General features: G+C 47.5%; 1 protein-coding gene across 1 annotated transcript; it reads right to left on the bottom strand.

Annotated features, from left to right (window-relative positions):
* Positions 1-302: 302 nt before the first annotated feature.
* On the bottom strand, positions 303-17,312 carry FBXO40 (F-box protein 40). The gene is made up of 3 exons (XM_005235379.3): positions 15,971-17,312; positions 8,248-10,146; positions 303-6,244 (listed from the first exon to the last, which is right to left on the bottom strand). The coding sequence occupies exons 1-3, from the start codon at positions 15,977-15,979 to the stop codon at positions 6,047-6,049; spliced, it is 2,106 nt and encodes a 701-aa protein (XP_005235436.2). The 5' UTR covers positions 15,980-17,312; the 3' UTR covers positions 303-6,046.
* Between the last annotated feature and the right edge of the window lie 739 nt (positions 17,313-18,051).

The following is an 18,051-nucleotide window of genomic DNA, read 5'->3' as shown; positions in this document are numbered from 1 at the left end:
AAGCTGCCTGCGAGCCGGCTCTGCAGAGGTGCTGAGGGGGGGTCTGCAGCCTGTGCTTGGCTGTGGGGCGGGCGGTGGGTTGCTGCTTCAGGGGGGCTCCAGCAGCTGTGGCAGACCTTGTTCCGCAGGGCAGTAAGCCACTAGTAATTTGTCTCCGGAATCAAACCCCTCCAGGCCCCTGCTCCAGTGCTGCATTACACTCCCGGCAGAAGTCATTCCTTCCGTTCAGCTTGTGCCACTGCCCCTGCTTCTGTTGCCTGCCATGGCTGAGAAGGCTCTGGCTCCATTACCTCTGTAACCACCTTCCAGATATCGGTAGGAAAGTGCTGTGAGCAGCTATTACGGGATGTAAACCAGCTATCATGCAAGCAACTATGGTAGAATAAGTCATCCCTGGTATTAAAATACTGGGCTGTTCAGGACTGGTAGAAAGGAAGATAAAAACAGTGCCTGAGCATCACATGGGTGATGCTATAGGTTGTTTAAATCAAACTCAGAAAGTTAAAAGAGGCTTTTTAGTGCTGCAGCTCAGAGTCAGCTGTGAAGCACTCAGGATCACAGCTGGATATGAAGGGAGGGAACTAATATTAAAAGAGATAAATCCCAGTAAGAACCATGCTGCCATGGGGAAACTAACTGCAGAGTAACGGACCAGAGAATAATCTGTCATGATCACAAGGGGCCCCAGGCCTATAATTCGCAATATGACAGATGACAAATTCCTCCACAAAACCATCACTGAACCTACAAAAGATTCACTGGTTGTAAATAGTGATTAAGTCATAGAGCAAGTGGTCATCAAAAATATATTTGGAGCGTGTGATCATAATCCTTACACCTAAATTAAGTGGGAAGCTAAATAAGAATAGGCTTGTCCTGTACATGCAGGTCTTGTTTCAAAAGAAATCAAACCCTAAGGAAATAAGCAGTTTTTTTAAAGTGGACTATAGTGGTAAGGACACTGGATGTGAAAGACACTCAAGATTTCTGAGAGACGCACAGTGGCTGTGGAACCTGCACCTCAAGCGGGGAAGCAGGCATCCCTCTGTAGCACCTGGGTGAACAGCCACAAGGTGAAGAGTGAGGACAGAGATTGGCAAAGAAAATTCTTCTTCAAATGTTTTTAGATCAAATGTAACATCAGTCTGGAAAATGGACTTTTGTAAGCAGAGAAAGTTTTTCTTATAATAACTGAACCAGGAAGGAGAAAGTGGCTATGCAAAGAGGACAAGATCAAAATAATTGTTAAAATTAAGTAAGTATAGGATAGATTTAAATAAAAAATACAAATAATAGTCTTCAGCCAGGAAAATGGTAGCAGAGAGTGGAGCAGAGGAAAGGAGTGTAATGAATATGAGAGGACAGGAACTACCAGTTCTGATTTGAAATCAGAACAAACATTAATGTGATGAAATTAAGAAAACAAGCTAAGACTTGGATTTTGCTGCATTTTTTTAAACTATAATCATTTTTATTCTTAAGAAAGCGACAAGGAGTTACAGAGTTTTGCAAAATAACCAACACTGTTTCGATAAACTTCACCTTATCTGGGCTTACTTGGTTTTGCGAGTCAGAGTAATTTCTTCCCCCAGCCCTGACTTAGATACATGTCAGCAGGGGACCTACCCTTTCACCCCTCATAATTATCATCTGCCCCAGGTCGCTGTATAACAGGGGCTGGGAATCTCCAGCGCCTTCCTCAAGAAGCGTTTGTCCAGCAAGTCTGTCATTGGTGGCAAATGATGAGCCCACGGGAGCATCACAGTGTGTGACTCTGTGGTTCTGCCATGGCCCCTCAGCCCACGTTTCAACAACACAGTCCGCTGTGTCAATGACGGTGCGGAACAGCCTGCATCTCACCGCGTTCACCAGGCTCACCCACATCTCTTCTTTTGTCAGCAGAAACCAAACCAAATCACATCAAGTCTCCATTCCCCTTACGCCTCTGCTCTCCTAAACGCTGCTCCTGCCCTCCCAGCGTCTGCAGAACCGAACTGTTCCCTCCCAAACTGTTTGCAGCTGCATCACCTCTTCCACACCTCAGTTCCCTTCAGCTCTGTGCCCTTTTACCTGTCTCACTTGCCTCTCCTTGTGACACCAAATGCATTCCTATTCCCCCATTCCTGTTCCCTTGTCCCGAGCCTTTTTGCCCTGCTCTCACCTCTCTGATTTCCATGATACCATCGTTTCAGTTCTTGTTCTTCCAACAAGAGGAAACGCCACAAAACGTGCCAGCCTGGGGTGTGCGGAGTGTTGCTCGCACCCTTTGCAAGATTTGTGGGCAACACAAATGGGACCGGAGCCACGGAGGTCCTGAGTGTGGGATCTGACTGAGCGTGACCTCAGTGCTCTGCTGGACTTGGATCCCCTTTTCCAGTTCAGACCCCTCCACAACAGAAGACCTGTACTGGAAAACACCAAATGCTCACTTTCTTCTTACCAAATCCCTCAAGCTGCAATTTAGGAAGGGTTTTCACTTCCTGTTGGTTGCAAGCTTAAACGAGGAGCCCAAGGACTTGCTGAACCCGCGCTGAAGCCCCTTGCCTTTTAAGCCAGCGTTATGCTCACCAAGACAAGCAGGGCAGGCAGACTCGGTTCCTTGCAGCTCCCCAAAGCTTCTGCCAACTCTGCTAATGAGCAGGACTGTTGGCACTGACCTGGCTTGGCACATGTCCTGATCAATGGAATCACCCCTGCCCCCAGCCCCCAGCCCCCCACCAGCGTTCAGTGCAGGGCACGGTAAGGAGCAGCTTGAAGCCGGCATTCTTATGCTGGTGGAAGGGTGCCCCCCCCTTGCCCACAGAGCTGTCTCCCTTCCAGGGCCAGCCTAACCAGACCAGCCTGAAGATGATCGTGGGTTTCCAGCATCCATGCTGAAGGCTACTTAACCAAATGTACAGTTCACAGAAGTATATCTATATATTCACAGGGGTGAATCGCTCTCTCTCTCTGCATCTCTCCAGCGTACCCTACAGCAGTACCAGAAGGAAAATGATCCCGTCTCCCAGATGTTCTATGTGCACCCCAGCTGATCCCAGGAGAAGGTTGCGACATTCCTGTCTCTGACCCGCACGTTTGCATCCTCCCTGTAGGCTGGCTCCGGCACCCGCGGCACTGGGAAGGAGCAGGATCGGTGGCAATAAGGCTGGAACTGCAGTCAAGTGATCTCCAGGAGCAGGGAGATACAAGAACAAAATCCTCTGGCATTGACAGGAGGCCAGCAGCAGGACAGCAGTGGTGCCAGTGACACTGGCACTAAAGGTGACACGAGCCCCATTCACACTGAACATCAGCCCCGGTTTCAGGGCAGCTGAGCGGCTGAGCAGCGGGAGATGGCGCACAGGCTGAACCTTCTAACCATCTCTCACACCAGCCTTGAACGCTGCCTTACTCTGAGACCCTATTATTTAAGCATCTTCTTTTTCCCTCTCCTCAAACTATCCATAATTTTATGGATATGTTTTTAAGTACCCAGTGCAGATACTGGCACCTGATTTTGGGACATGCACTTGCAGCTGCCCTGGTCTGCAGCTACAGTTGGGTGCTCAGCATCTTTCAGAATCAGGTAGATGACCAGTGAAGTATAGGACCCTCATGTAGGGACTAGTCTGGGAAGTCTGGCTGTATCTTCTCACCTTGTAGAGGAATGAAGTTGGTGGGTTGATTCGCATTGCTAATATGCAGCTGTGGCCTTGCCTCGAAGAAAGTGGGTTGATGGACCTGGATGATGCGCAGCTGTAGCTCGTTCCTGCTAAGTGGTTGAATAGCCCTGAAGGGGGGGGGGGGGGGGGTTGGGGGTTGGATCTGATCTCTGGAGGAAGGAGAAGTGGCACAGACAGTAGAATCTGGCTGACCATAAAAGCCTTGTTGCAGCCTGATAGCTTGCTTGTGCTGCAACAGTGGGTGCCCCATGTGAGGCTGAGTTGGGCTCCAGCTACATCACCTCTGTCAGCTTCCCTGGTAAAACAGAGTGACAATATCAGGCAACTTATGAGATGTTTTGAGGACAGGTGAGTTTTTATAGGCAGCTTTAAGGGATGGACAGTTTGTTGTGCAGTGGCTTAAGCCATGGGGTGAAGGATGCAAGCACCCAGCTTTAACTGCTCCTGGCCCAGCTTACGTTCCCTGTGTCCATTTGCTTCAGTTTCTTCTGCACAGAACTGCCATGCTAGCTGTGTTTTTCACAGGATACCTGCGCAGACAAGTTTATTCTCATGTGTAAAGCATCATGAGACTTTCCAGAAAGGATCTCTGGGGACAGAAAACAGAACAGCATTAAAAAAATATGACAGTAAGTGTAACTGCTGCTACTCCTACTCCTGAGATCAATCCACTGTCCCCACAACTCGGCTGATATGCTCCTGAGGGTGTGTGTCTGGAGAGGAAAAACATCCTTGTATGGTTAAAATTCTCACAGGAACCACTTAAGCTGCAAGCACAGAGAAGGACGAGCTGCTCTTGGCACAGGTTTGCTCACCACGTAACTTGTGCCTTCAATTACCAAGCGCCCAGCTCAGGTTCATCACCAATTTTTATCAGTAAGAGAGGGCTCCTCCTTGCACAGCTGCCTCATCCCAGGTCTGTCCTGGGGCCAGGGGTGGCCAGTGTGGCATGTGCCCATCCACCGGGGCCAGCTTCCACCCGGGCAGCCAGGCGTGGGGAGCAGCGGTCCAGGCCAGCACATGTCCCGGCTCCCAGCGAGCTTCTCATGCCCGAGATGGTGAGGTGAAAGGCAGACCTCATGGCCCTAGCTTGCACTTCTGGCTACCAGCTGAAAAAAGAATGGGGCATGAGTCAGCACGGCTGTGGCTGCGCAGTTGCTGTCGGCTTGTGGAGTGGTTTATGGGTTTATGGCCGTTCCAGGGAATTCCCCCCGACCACCGTCACTGCAGCATCTCCAGCTAGTGCCTCCGAAAGGGGCTTAAATAGCGTGGTAAGACAGGTGCTGTTGGTAACCTGCCCACTTGCTCTCATCTGTTGCCTCAACAAGCACATTCTGGTTTTAAATTAGTGTATTTATTAAAAAAATAAACCAAATCCTAATCAATCTTCTGCTCTGTAAAAAAAAAAAATAAATTATTATTGTACTCCAGCCAATTTAACTGAAGCAGACACTATCCGTACTGTTACAGAATGGGCTTCTGGGTGCCTTTGCTTTTCTAGAAAAGAATGTTATTTCTTTGACATGTTGTTTACAGTTGCCATTCGCAACATACAACTGAGCAGGTGAGGCATTCTGAAATTGACTTCAAATAGCCTTTGATGGCTTCAATGGATTTTTAAATAAAACAGAGAATGTTATTAACTGAAAAATATAAAAAGTCAATTGAACACCTGAAAGTGTTTGCTACTTGGTGATTTCTAACAAAGAGCAAGTCTGTTCGCTTTGGGTTGGTTTGGACGCTTCCCTGAGCTCGGCTTTAGCTTTGCGCTCAGCTGGGCAGCCTGCCTGCATCGGGGTCTTAAATGACGGTCTGCGGCTGCGCAGCAAATTCCTGAGCCTAGAAGATTAGAACTGGAGTTCTAATTAATCCACTTAGTTGTGGGGGCTCCTTTTCTTTTGCCCATATCTGAGGACAGACCAGCAGCCCCTAGGTCTGCCAGGCAGGATGGTGTCTACCCATGCTCCTAGACCCTGGCTTTGCCAGTAAAGCCGAGGTGTTTCAGACCTCGTAGCTAGGTACGACTGCTCTTGCTTCTCGCAGGGACAAGGGACGGGAGCGGCAGCCTACCTTCCAGGTTGCAAAGATGCTGTTTTCACACAAGATCCTTATTGCTTTCTTCAGGATGCTGTATTAAGCAAGGAACAGAAACATAAACAGAAAGCATGTGATATCAGTGAGGAGTGGCTGACATTTTAACAGTTAAATTAGTGCAAGGGAAGAAAAAAAAAAAAAAAAAGATGCAGGAGATTTCAAACACAGCTGGGGAGAAGCCAGTTTTGTATGTCCAAAGGAGAGTTGGAAGCAACAATCTTTACACCCAAATTCCCAAATCTTCTTTTCAAGGGCCCTGAAAGGAGTGTGGCAGAGTGGGAGCAGGTTATTTAGACTCTGCGCTTGAAGGTAGAAACCAAAGTCTTTTGAGTCTGCTCTTGAGATTCGCACATGCCAGCCAGCATCACGGGGTCCGTCCGGGGCTCCACTTGGTAGAAGGGACAATTCTTCAGGTGCTCTGACATGCACATGATGTTGCTGCGCTGCCATTTGTTAACTCGGGAGAACAGGCTGCTGAACTGCCAGATCTGATACAGGAAAGGGGAGAGAAATTGGGGAGAAAAAATGGGAATGCTGGTAAAAATAGAAGAAGATTTGAAAAGACTATATATGCTTATAGTGGGTGTGCATCACTTGTACTGGACAGGCTAGCAAACATCTGATCGTGCAGGGGTGGCATAGCAAGTGAAAATGGGGTCTGTATTGTCATGGACCTTGTACTGGGTTTGCTGCTTTAGGCATCACCTGCCATTTTTAACAGGAAAATGTCCTTCTGCAGGGTTTGGTGTCAATCTAGTGCAGGACACAAGGACACCTGACCACTGCACCTCTGCTGAAAGCTCCATCACACATGCAGTGTGATCCAGGGTGTTCATAAAGCAAAGTGGCTACAGCATGCTTGTGTGACAGCATCTCAGAGAAACCTGACTTCATAACGACCTTCCAAAGCACTTCAAAGTAATTGACATTACAACGCTGTTGTTATTTACCCAGCACCAGAACAAGCCTGGGAAATGTAAAAAACAGAAACGTGCAGCTAAAATTTTCTGATTCCACATACCGTTTGGTGATACACTAGCATGTAGTGATAGGACTGTGATTAAGTCACTTTAATATTTGCTGTATATCATTAAATCAAATGAATTTTTAAAGTTATAGCAGGTTTCTTCTCCCTAAAGCCGTTCCTTCCTGTGGAAGAAGGACAGTCGGTGGCTGTGCTACAGATTACCTGGCCCTGTCCTAGTCCTAAGCAATCATAGCTATTATACACAGCCATCAAGAAATTCAGACTAATTACAAACAGAACATTTTCGAGCAAAGTCTGTGCACTGGAAACAAGACTCCTGTGTGGTCAGTACAGAGAGCTAGTGTGAAAAGGGTTAGATTGTTAGACAGTCCTTAAACTCAATGCTGTTGGTTTGAAATTGTGCTACAATAACTGAAGTTAATTGCTATATGATTGCTCAGCTGGAATTTTTTCCTTTTACTGAAGGAAGCCACATCCTCTAGTAAATTATTTCAGTGGCTAATTCCTGTTCTGGATTGGGCTAACTCAAGTTGCAGCCACCAAACTTTTTTGTGTAACACAGATTTTTAACTCACCATGCTTCATGCTTTCTCTTAATAAAAAGTACTTTCTCTTAATAAAGAGTGATAAACAGTGCTAAGCTTCTATTTCATAAGAATCAATGGGCAGTAATCTTCAGTCGTCTGCTTGAAATCCAGGTCCTGAGATCATTTCTGGGAGTCTTCCCTGGATCCCCAAATCATTTGTCCTAGATCTCTGCCTTGTCTGCTTGCTCGTGCCAGTCTCCCGGGCTATTCTATCAACTGGCCAGAAGCCGCCCCATAACAGCTATTGCTCAGCTACGACTCTGAGCTGTGTCCGTACCTCTTCCAGGCACAGCCTGTCCAGGCGGTGATGTTCCAGCCCAGACCGCGGGCGCCCAGCCTCGCAGGAGGCGCTTCCTACTCCCTTGGGTGCCCACGACCCTCGCGCCAGGCACTCACTCCTGGCACTCCCAGCACTCCTGGCACTCCCGGCACTCCTGGCACATCACAACAGCCCTGGGGGGTCGATGCGAGTGCCTGAGCTCCCTTCATAGCCCTATCTCCTTGTTATTTACCTTTTTGGTGTTTTAAAGCACGTTTTAGCTTTGACATGCCCTAGATTGGCTTGTAAAGAACACAAAAAAGTATGAGCATCAAGTTCTTCCAAAGTCCATGTACAACCCTTAAGTACCAGGAATTCTCAGTTCCCAGTGCCCAAAACTGGTGCATGTGCAAACCGGTTAGCCAAGACGAGCTCAGGTGGGGAGGTGCAGCTAGTCAGGGGTGTCTATGACACCCTCCTACCTTCGCTAGACATCTTCCATCTTACAGCCCTGACCCCTGACAACTGTGGTGCAAATTCGTGACCTCATGAAGCTTCCCCACACCTGCAGGCTCACACACAGTGTCCCTCACTATGCTCACGCTTTATCTGGGGAGAACTCCTGGCTGTCTGTTTCCCAGTGTCACAGGCACTTGCCTTTTTGTGAGCTTTCCATGAAGTACCGCCATGGGAATATCTTTTTTTCTCCCAGACCAGCAGGACCATTCCTCTCTCTTGAAGAAGAGTGGCACAGATGTCCCTCATCAGCACTGACACTTGGGACAACTGAGATAAACTGAAGCTGTCCAGGAACCCCGCGATGTACTTGAGCACTTCCAGCGGGAGGCTGCTCAGCAAGTCCTTACTCCTCTGTTGATTAGCCACCGTGGGACTGCACTTCCCTGACTCAGCAAGGAGCGGGTCCACCTCTGGCTTAATAGCAAATGTCTTGAGGGGCTTGCTGTATATAACCTTGGCCTTAAGTCCATCGGGGCAGAAAGGATTTTGAACAAAAGTGCATCCCAAGTAGGCCAGTGGGCAGCGATGCTGGAACCATCCATCCAGACATGACTGAATATCAGCATGCACATTCTTGAAGTGGGACGGGAACTCATCCCTCCGGAAGAAATGACTGCAAGTGAACGTGAAAGCTGAACTGCTTTTGTTGTGCCTCCTGGTTACACATTCAGTGTAGAGCTCCATGTGGAGTTCTGGTGGGCTCTCTTCATCCAGAGTATCTGCTAGAACAGCATTGGAGGAGAAGGGCTCCAGGGGAAAGCTGTACGTCTGTGTTGCAAAATCCACAAAGAGCCCATCGATACCTCTTGCTTCAGAGATCTCGTGGCCTTTCAGCTCTTTTTCCAGTGCACACAGCAGGGTGGCTGTAACTATATTTGCCTTAGGTAGTTCTTCTAGGTTTAGTCCCAATTCTGAGGTATCCACAGACTTGTCTGAAGTTGGCATCTTGTGGCCCATTGCATCTCCTAGTCGTGCTCTTTTGCCACAGTAACTAACTGGCACTTTGAAGGTGTAGACAGTCTTCACCTCCTGAGCTTCCAGGTTGCCATAGACAAAGTCTTTTTCTTTGGGAGTGCAAGCGGCTAGCTGGCCGAAGCGGATGAGCATTCCCCCGTGATGTACCAGATACATGTTGTAGTCACCTATACCAACTTTGTTCTTCAGCCTCTCCAGGACCCCTTCTTGCCAGGGAGCCAGTCCTGTCATTTCTGTGTTCGGTGTTACTTGCTCAGGCTTTTGGTCCTTTGCCTCGTCTGTGCCCTTAGGTCCTTCCTTTGCCTTCTCCGTGGAGCTGGCAGCATACGGGGCTGATGCTGTTTTCCTGGAAGCCTTCTCCACCGCTTGTTCTGTGCTGGTTGCCGAGCCTGTTACCTTGCAAGCCAGGAGCTCTTTGCTGAAAATGTTCTCCCAGGTTTTGTAACTCCCCAGATCCATTCCCTCTTTGTCCTTCGCTAAATCTTCACGCTCGCGTTGGCTGAGCTCGGGCAACTGGTTGTCACCCTCTCGGGAACCACAGGCTGCTCCTCCCACAGCACCTTCTTCCCCACCCACAGCTTCATCCACCAGCCCTTCCGCCACATCCTTTTTCCTCCACTCTGGAAACAAGTCACCTATTTTCAAAGTCCTGAAAAGTATCTTCTGGTCTCTGAGTGCCAAGGCTGTGTCCAGACATTCTTCGTTCAAGGTCTCCTTCATGATGTTGTTGTGGAGGGTGGTGTCCGAATCCACATTTGGCCAGCGATTCCACTCCATGGAGCAGCAGACCACGCTGGCTGGACAGACCTGGAGGTGCTTCCCCAGCTTAAAGCGGGCCATGGATAAAGGGCAGCCGTAGCCTGCGTTGAGGCAGGAGACCTGCTCTAGGGGACAGAGCAACTGGTGTTCCTCCTCCTTGCACATGTGGAAGGTGGCCCCGCAGTGGAGGCGGCAGCTGATCACCACGCAGGAGACGGTGGGCTCAGCCGGCACGCGGCAGTGCTGACTGAAGCATCTCTCGCAGTGCCTGTGCTGGCCCAGGGCAGCTTTCTGAGCCCGGCGCTGTGTAGCAAAGACAAGAAGACAAGAGTTACTGCCCGAAGGAGCCGGGGTGGCTGCAGACCCTCCGTGCCCATGCTTGGCTTCTACATGTTAGGTGCTTATATGTGTCTCTAGTGGGAATAAGGCTGTAGGCAAATGACTGCCAGCTCCATACAGTCATGTACCGGCACCGGTCCCTCACTCATAATATCTCTACCCTTGCAAGAGTTTCTGGCAATAGCTGTTAATCCTTCCTAAAAATGAGAAAACAGAAGCACAGCGTCTGACAGCGAGTAAATGGAGATGGTGGTTAGCGTGAGGCATGCCTTCTGTTGTCAAAAAGCTAAGAGCATAAGGAACAATGTTCTGGGCCAGCCCAGAAGTCCGGCCAGCCCAGCAGGCTTCTTCAACAACATCCGTACGAGACGCTGTTTAGGCAGAACATGTAGGACCTCCTGTGGTCCCTTCCCCTTGTGTACAGCTGTTGGATTAGGGAACGAGAGGCTGCTCAGGCACTACTTGGAGCTGCTTCCCTGGATACCTTCAACTGGAACCAGTAACTTGGCCCAAAGAGGAGCTGCTGCAAGTTGAAAACTCCCAGCTTCTGCCTCTCTGCTCCTTGCTTTAGGGCTGCACCCCGGCTTGGTTCAGCCTACTGCAAATGTCTGTGGAAGGGAAACAATAAAGAGGAACTGGAGTTCTGTTTCCAAACAGAACCTGGTGCACTTTTTTTTTTACTTTTTTTTTAATGTGAAAATGAGAAAAAGCTTTTTGACAAGTCTTCCCACACCACCCTTCTATGCAGCAGGAACTACATAGGCCCCGCAACTCTCATTTTCTCTGGGGAAAAATAGATATTGGTAGTAAAATAATCTACACTTGCTTTTTTTCCTAAGGTTAAATAAACGACAGCAGTGTCATTGACGTAGATGCAAGTGCTTCTGCAGTGGCAGGTGAAGGGGCCTGCCCCGAGGAGTGCCGCGGGGGAAGCGGGCTCCGGCTCAGGGCAGAGGCGCCCATGAAGCTGCTTCCCCTCCCGAAGGCACTGTCTTAACTGCTGCTCTTTCACACGTGGGCGATGGAAGTCATGGGCAACACCAGAGGAGGAAAGATGTCTGGGAAAGGCAATGCCTGTGGGTTCCTGCAGTCACTACAGACCACCCGTTTGTGCTTGAATTTGATGTGCATCAATTGCTCAACTCATCTTTTTTCCACCCTTTGCAACTTCCAATGCTGACCGATAACAGTTACACCTCCTGATGAATCAAGCCCCTTCCCCTCGGTCCTGCGCAGTACAGGAACACGTCCTGAGCGGTCCCTTTACCCTGGGACAAACTTACACTCTGAAGTACCAGGCTCAGGTTCTCTTGCCTTTGCACGGAAAGAGCTCGAGACAGCAATGCAGAAAAATAATATTTCATAACTACTCATCATAAAATTCCTTGCCCTGTCTTGGGAAGCACTGGCTTCTGCACAGGGTGACACCAGGGGTCTGACCAGGGTGGCCCCAGCCACATCCAGCCCTTAAATACATGCAGTTTAGAGCGGTGTCTGTCCTGCTTTGGGCTGTCCAGTTACATCTACTCTTGCATGGCTCAGAGGAGCAGGAGATACAGATGGGTTTATTTCGCGTTGGCAGCATCCTTGCTGCTCTCATTCTTGTAACATTTTGCTGCAAATATAATCTCTAAAAATAGTCCCAGCTATGACTTGCATAAGGTCAGAGGAAGGCTGGGTACATTACATCGTAATAAAAACATGAACGTGTGAACAATACTTTCCACTGCAAAAGTAACTCTCAGAGAGAAATAATTGATAAATAAAAATACAGCAGAGGCACAGGCCTTATGGTTCTCCAAAACACAGAAAGGACTGACTGCAAAGTTCCTGGAGAGGAGCCTGCTTTTACACTGCAGTATGCCAAAACAAACCCCAGCCACTCGTGTAGAGCAAGAAAATACATGCTTTGTTTACAAAAAGTGACCGTATCAGAGCATTCAGATCCAGAATCAGTCTTCATCATTATTCAGGTATTTTTCAGTTGAGTTTACCTCATGTCTAACTTACATGTGCTGCTCTTTTCAGACAAATGATTTCCATGCTTCTCATTGTCAGATCTGTGGAGCTGGAGGACAGGAAGGGGGACAGAGAATTTTTCTGATATTTATTAGGGTTTGAATGCTGCTTCTATTTTGATGTGCCGGTAATGAGGAGCTCTGTATTTTAACTGATGATCTAGTTAGCTCTGTGGTTTAGGTGGTGGTATTATTGTCAGTGCACAAACTACAGCTTTCAAAACCCTGAGTGGAAAGTTTACAAATTCTTGCCTTGGTAAGTCTGATACGTAACATCCAGAGGCAGGTGACACACAGATCTGTCAGGTGATGAAACATTTCTCTAAACCTGTAAACTTCTTGTTTCCCTGCAACTTGCAAAATTTCATATGAGCTGGGTTAAAAAAAAATCAAACCAGAAATGCTTGTTTGAATCATGTTCAAGCTAGTGTGGAAAGAAAGGATGCAAATTGCAGCCCACAGTCCGTCCACTTTGGTAAATCTTTATTTTTAGGCAGTCATGACAGCAAATCAGGTAAGGTTTAAAAATATACAGCTGCTATTCTAACTAACTGCAGATATGTCTCTGTCTGGAGCAGATCTTTCAGTGACAATACCTTACAGTTTATACACCAATTACAATTTATTTTCAGTAAATGTGTATTTAATTCAGTTGCAGTCAATCAGCCAGAACAATATAACTGTTTTTCTCATTTGGCATTTGCTATGTGTGACTGAACATATGACATACTAAGGTTACACATCGTATCTGAGCTCTTCGCGCAGAGTCAAGGGATGCCTCCCATTTCAAGGAACCATCCAAAAGGGCCACCAGAATCCCCAGATAATCTCCTTAAAGAGTGCCTCTGAGATGAGATTGCAAATGAACATAAAACAATCTTTCAAAGACTCACAACATGATAAGGAGCTCTTAAAAAGATCTCAGGAAAGTTTGCATCCAAATGCTGGAGCCAAGAGTGTTAAAGTTATACATAATGTTACAGCAGAAAAATATTTTCAAGGAATGTGAATGCTTTGGTGAAGTGTATAGGCCAGATAGGAGCCATTCTTGATTTATTTTAATCCTTGTTACCCTGCATATTGTGTTTATCTCATTTTTTTATCATAATACTTAAATCCTGATGTGAATACAGAGTTATTTTCCTTATAGGGTTTTTCAATATACGTATTATCTTAGTACTCGGGGGGGGGGTTCACAACGAATAACGAATTTATCTTTGCAGCACCAGAGGTGCACTTGAGGCTAAAATATACTATTACTTCTATTTAGCAGATGTAGAATTAAGGTACAGAAAGATGAAAATAAATAGAATTACATATAATATTTTATATAAAACAATATATATATATACACAGCAAGCATGGGGATGCTCAGGTTCTGATGTTTCACTGGCAGTTGGATGCCTTCTGCACAAAACCCCTAGCAGAGCCAGCTGGAAAATCATGTTTTTTAGGAGAGCTTCTAAGTCTCCTTAAACCAGAGTTTTTCTTCTCTCTCCATGCAGCACTCTTCCTTAATTACTATGCACTTAACAATCACAGCAAGAAATCAGGCTTGGGTCTCAATTTTGCTAAACAGATATATTTATTTCTTGGAGTTGAGGAAGAAAACACTGCTGCTAGAAACCATACCATAGCACCCTTGTACACGATTCTCAGGGGCCTGAGTTTTCTAAAGTCCTGTCCTTCAATACAAAATAAAAAGCAAATCCAAGAATGCCACCATGTGGAATCACTGTCCTTTGTGGCACACCTGCTCATTCAGACTGATCTTGCACATGGGTGTTGCCAGCCAAGCTTTAAATGAGTCAGGCAGTGAATATGGTACACCTCAGGTTAGGTGGAAAGGGCAAATAAAAGGTATAGACAAAATCTTCATCAGTAACACTGATAAGCTTCTACTGAGCATGTGCAAGGCAAAGGGTTTTTGAAGCTCAGACCTTGAGCAGTTTCCCATGGATTTTATAGGGGCACTTTGATTCCAGGGCAATCCTTCTGGGGAACCTCAAACCCTCAGTATAAGACGTGGAATGAAAAGGTTTTCTGTGAGACAGCTGGCCTGTTAGATAAGCCCAAAGGTGGAAGGACGAAGCTGTAACAATTAGGCAGCTAGTCTCTGTGTTTTCTAGCTGGGGATCCGCTGGCTGAGGCTGCAGTGTGTCATGGCAATAGCCACTAGTTCAGAGTTACTGAACGGGTTGGAACTTCTTGGGTTGGAACAGGTTGGAAAAAATACGCTTTACAATGACAAGGATGCAGTAGGTCCACAGTATAGTGCATCAGTCTGGCAAAGGCTTCAATCTATGTTCCTTGCTTTTCTTCCAGAGCATGCCTGCTGCTCAGGCTCTCACAGACATCAGCTTCTCTTCAGCTCCCTAAACCTGGCACGCAGGACCATGAGCTCAGGAGAAGCTGTTGCACCATCCAGCCTGATACCTACACACAGTAAAGCAGCACCAAAACTTGCTCGTGCAATTTCTGCCCAGCGAAGTGCGCTAGTGCTGGTACTGGAGGAGCGGGGCGCAGCTTAGAGCCGGGAGGCGTGGGCAGCACAGGGCACGCCTGGGGAGAGCCCGCACAGCGCTCCCCACTGTGACACCTGGCTCAGCAGTATTTCTTGTTCCTCTCTACCTGGTGCAACATAGCCATAGCTCACCTGAGACAAACCCACCCCAAAATTCCAGGTGCTGAAGTGGTCCCCTGGGCTGGCGGTACAGTGCGGGGCAGCCCACGTGTTGGGGAGTCGTGTGGGAGGCAGATGGGACAGGGAGAAGGGGGAGGCCGTGGCACAGAGCTGCTCTGCTGCTCCTCCTGTATGTCAGGGGTCCCTGTGCTGTCCTTCGTAGGGACAGCCAGGCAAACTCTCCCCTTGCATGGGTAACTGGGAAACAGGGTTGGGTTTGAGTTCAGCAAGTGCTTTAAAATAACAGGTTCCAATTTAGTTGCAGTGTGAGAAAAAAAACCAGAAAGGTCCAAACTGTGTTTTTTTTTCTTTGGCCTCAGGTTCTATTTTATGCTCTGTAATAATCTCATTTATATACTTTTCTGAAAACTTCTTGAGGAACTCAGAGGAATGGTTAATTGTTTTAAGCAAAACAAAAGAAAGCCAGCCCAAGGCAGGTGCCCAGTATAGAGAATTTCAGAGCTACAGGTTAAGGTCTAAGTCATAAAAAAACAAAGGAGAAAAGATTCCTGAATAAAAATTGCTAAGCAGCCACAACTCTAAATGGTACAGTAGTACCTGTAACCCTTGTGATTATTACTTCATCATTCATTGCCTGGACTACCGAAGTGGTTTGCAGTCTGACTCTACAAAACTCACCAGATTTTAAGTCAGCATTTTGCCACAAGATTGCTCTTCCCTCTCCTCTGACCCTTACTGTATCTCCTTGTCTCACTTCTCCCAGTTTCTTGAAAACTACAGAAATTGAATTTTTGATTTATCATATGTCCTGCTGCTGAAGCTCCCATCTTAAAATCAACATCTTAGTTTTTTAAAAGCCCAGATACAGTGCTGCAAACTATGGCTAATCCACTGAAAAAGTTATGGAGGACTTTTTTTAGAGTAGCATGCAACAGAAGTGTTCACAGTTACCAGCTGCCTCTGTGTTAGGGTGTCATTTAAGACGTCTTGTGTCTGATTATTCCGCTTCATCTTAATTACTAAGGCTGTTTTGAAGACATCTTGATTTTTATAGCTCGATACAGTAACCATTGCACTGCATAAGGTTTGATCAATAAGAACTCCAAGTTGATTTACAAAGCCTTACCTTAATCATAGAGTCCCTTTGTGTGTGCTGCACACTTGCCCTCCTGGCTGCGCTCCGCTGGGTTGAAGTGAGGTGGGTGAGGGAGAGCTGCAAGCAAAGAGAGACAAGAAATGGGAGGACACGGAGCAAGCCCAGACAGAAACATCAAGTAGTTTTGGGATGTTAAAAATAAAACCTGTGCATGTGACCGTGTAGCTCAGCTTACAGAGCAGTCTCCTCCACTGTATTTGTTAACACTGTCACTTCTGGAGCAATACTTCACAGGGAGATGGGAGAGGCAGAACCAAGAATACTCTGTGCCCCCCGCATGAGAGGAAAGGACCAGCCCCCTTCCCGGAGTCCTGCACCAGCTCCCTGACACTCTCTGATGGAGGTTTACCCTGTATGACTTAACTCCCCTCGCTGCCCAGACCGCTTTGGGGTTTCTGCTGCTGGAGCTGTCGTGCCCCCGGCTCCCATTGCCACCAGCTCCAGCAGCTGGTGCAGACAGTGCTGGCAGGTTTCCGAGCCGTCTGCCCAGGGTGGGCAGAAAGAGCAGGAATGGCCCAAATCTGAGCCCCCACCTCCCAGGGACCCCCAAGAGGCTCCCCAGCTCCAGCCCCTCCACCACCAGGAGGAAACTCGAAGGGTGCAGCTCCCAGTGTCACCCTTTCTCAGCCAGACCTGAGGACACAAAGGAGAGCAGTCATGTTTTACCATCAGAGTGGATCCATTAAAGCATTTTCACGGTGAGTTTCATGGTGAGTGTTTCATACTCATGGTGAGCACAGATGTACAGGTACTACTACCTGTCAGTGAGGGTCGGGGTAGAGATGGGGCAGGTACTGCTTCTCCCTGGTGGGTTCTCACCCTAGCTGGCTGCAAAGACACCTCTTGTGACCCTGAAGCCATACATGAACACTTTTCACCACCTCAGAAACACAGAACATCATCTTTTGACTGTGGTGGTAGTGGCCCTGAGATCCTAAGTCACAATGAACTTGCTGCTTTGCCTTATCTTTCCCTATCTGCAAGTCCCCAGTGACTCGCATCATTTAAAACAGTGCAGGCAACTGTGTTTTCATTTTCAGGGCTGAACAAAATGTCAGTAGGTGACAACCAAGGCTTGCTGGTGCCAATTGTAATTTAGTAGAGCTAAATATGGTTAGCAGTCTGGCTCTGTGGCCTTTTTTAGAAAGGGCTGTACTATCGTGATACTATTTGCTGTCATCCCATTGCACTGGGGGAAACGGGGGCCAGTGGTAATATGCCTAAATCCAAATTTCACCCAATCACAACATGATTGCTGATCTGTTTACTTCGTTCACTTCCATCCCTCACCCCCCATCCAAAGTTCAGGGTCATTTTTCAGCCTTCACTGTTGTCATTATCTTTTTAGACTGTGTTTAAAAACATGCTACTTGTGTGCCTCACTTTTTTACATGAAGTAAAAATTCTTCCCAAAATTCTGTATTACTGGTTTAGGAGTAAACTCCCTTTGTCTGAATTATCCCACATTACTAGAATAATTAGGGCTTCAGAAGTAGCTGCTGTCAGAACTGAAGCTACCTTCTGCCTTAATTTTACCGGCAGCCGATGTCAGCCTGGTTTTAGGTCTCCATGTTTCCAAACATTCTGAACACTGGTGGTGCTTTTGACTGCTTCCACGTGTTGCTCAGTGCTTGTGCAGACCCAGCCAGCCAGCCCTTGACCTGCCTCACTCTGCTCAGTACTCTGCCTCCAAGCCTCACTCAAGCCCCCAGGTCTTCCAAATCCTTGCCTGCAGGTGATGGCTGTACTCCAAAAAGCCATCACCTGTGGCAGCCTTTTAAGGCAGGGTATCAGAAGACAGGCAGAATGAACATAGTTCACCATGCCTGAAAATGTGTATGTGGTGGAGAGAAGGGAGCAGAAAAGCAAAGGCGACAGGAAACAGGAATTCATCCTTGTGCCTGCAGCACATCATTGTATTAGCTCAGCTGCACCTGAAATCAGACGCAGCAAAAAGAGGAGAACTGGCAGATCTCTGCTGCCGCCCTTACCTGTCCTATCTGATTCAAGGTATCTCAGGAATGCCAGCCAATACTGTAACTGTACCCCCT

Source organism: Falco peregrinus, chromosome 6, assembly GCF_023634155.1.
Source record: "Falco peregrinus isolate bFalPer1 chromosome 6, bFalPer1.pri, whole genome shotgun sequence".
In the NCBI taxonomy this organism is placed as follows: domain Eukaryota; kingdom Metazoa; phylum Chordata; class Aves; order Falconiformes; family Falconidae; genus Falco; species Falco peregrinus.
Note: the sequence above shows the minus strand (reverse complement) of the source record. Positions and strands in the feature narration are given on the sequence as shown.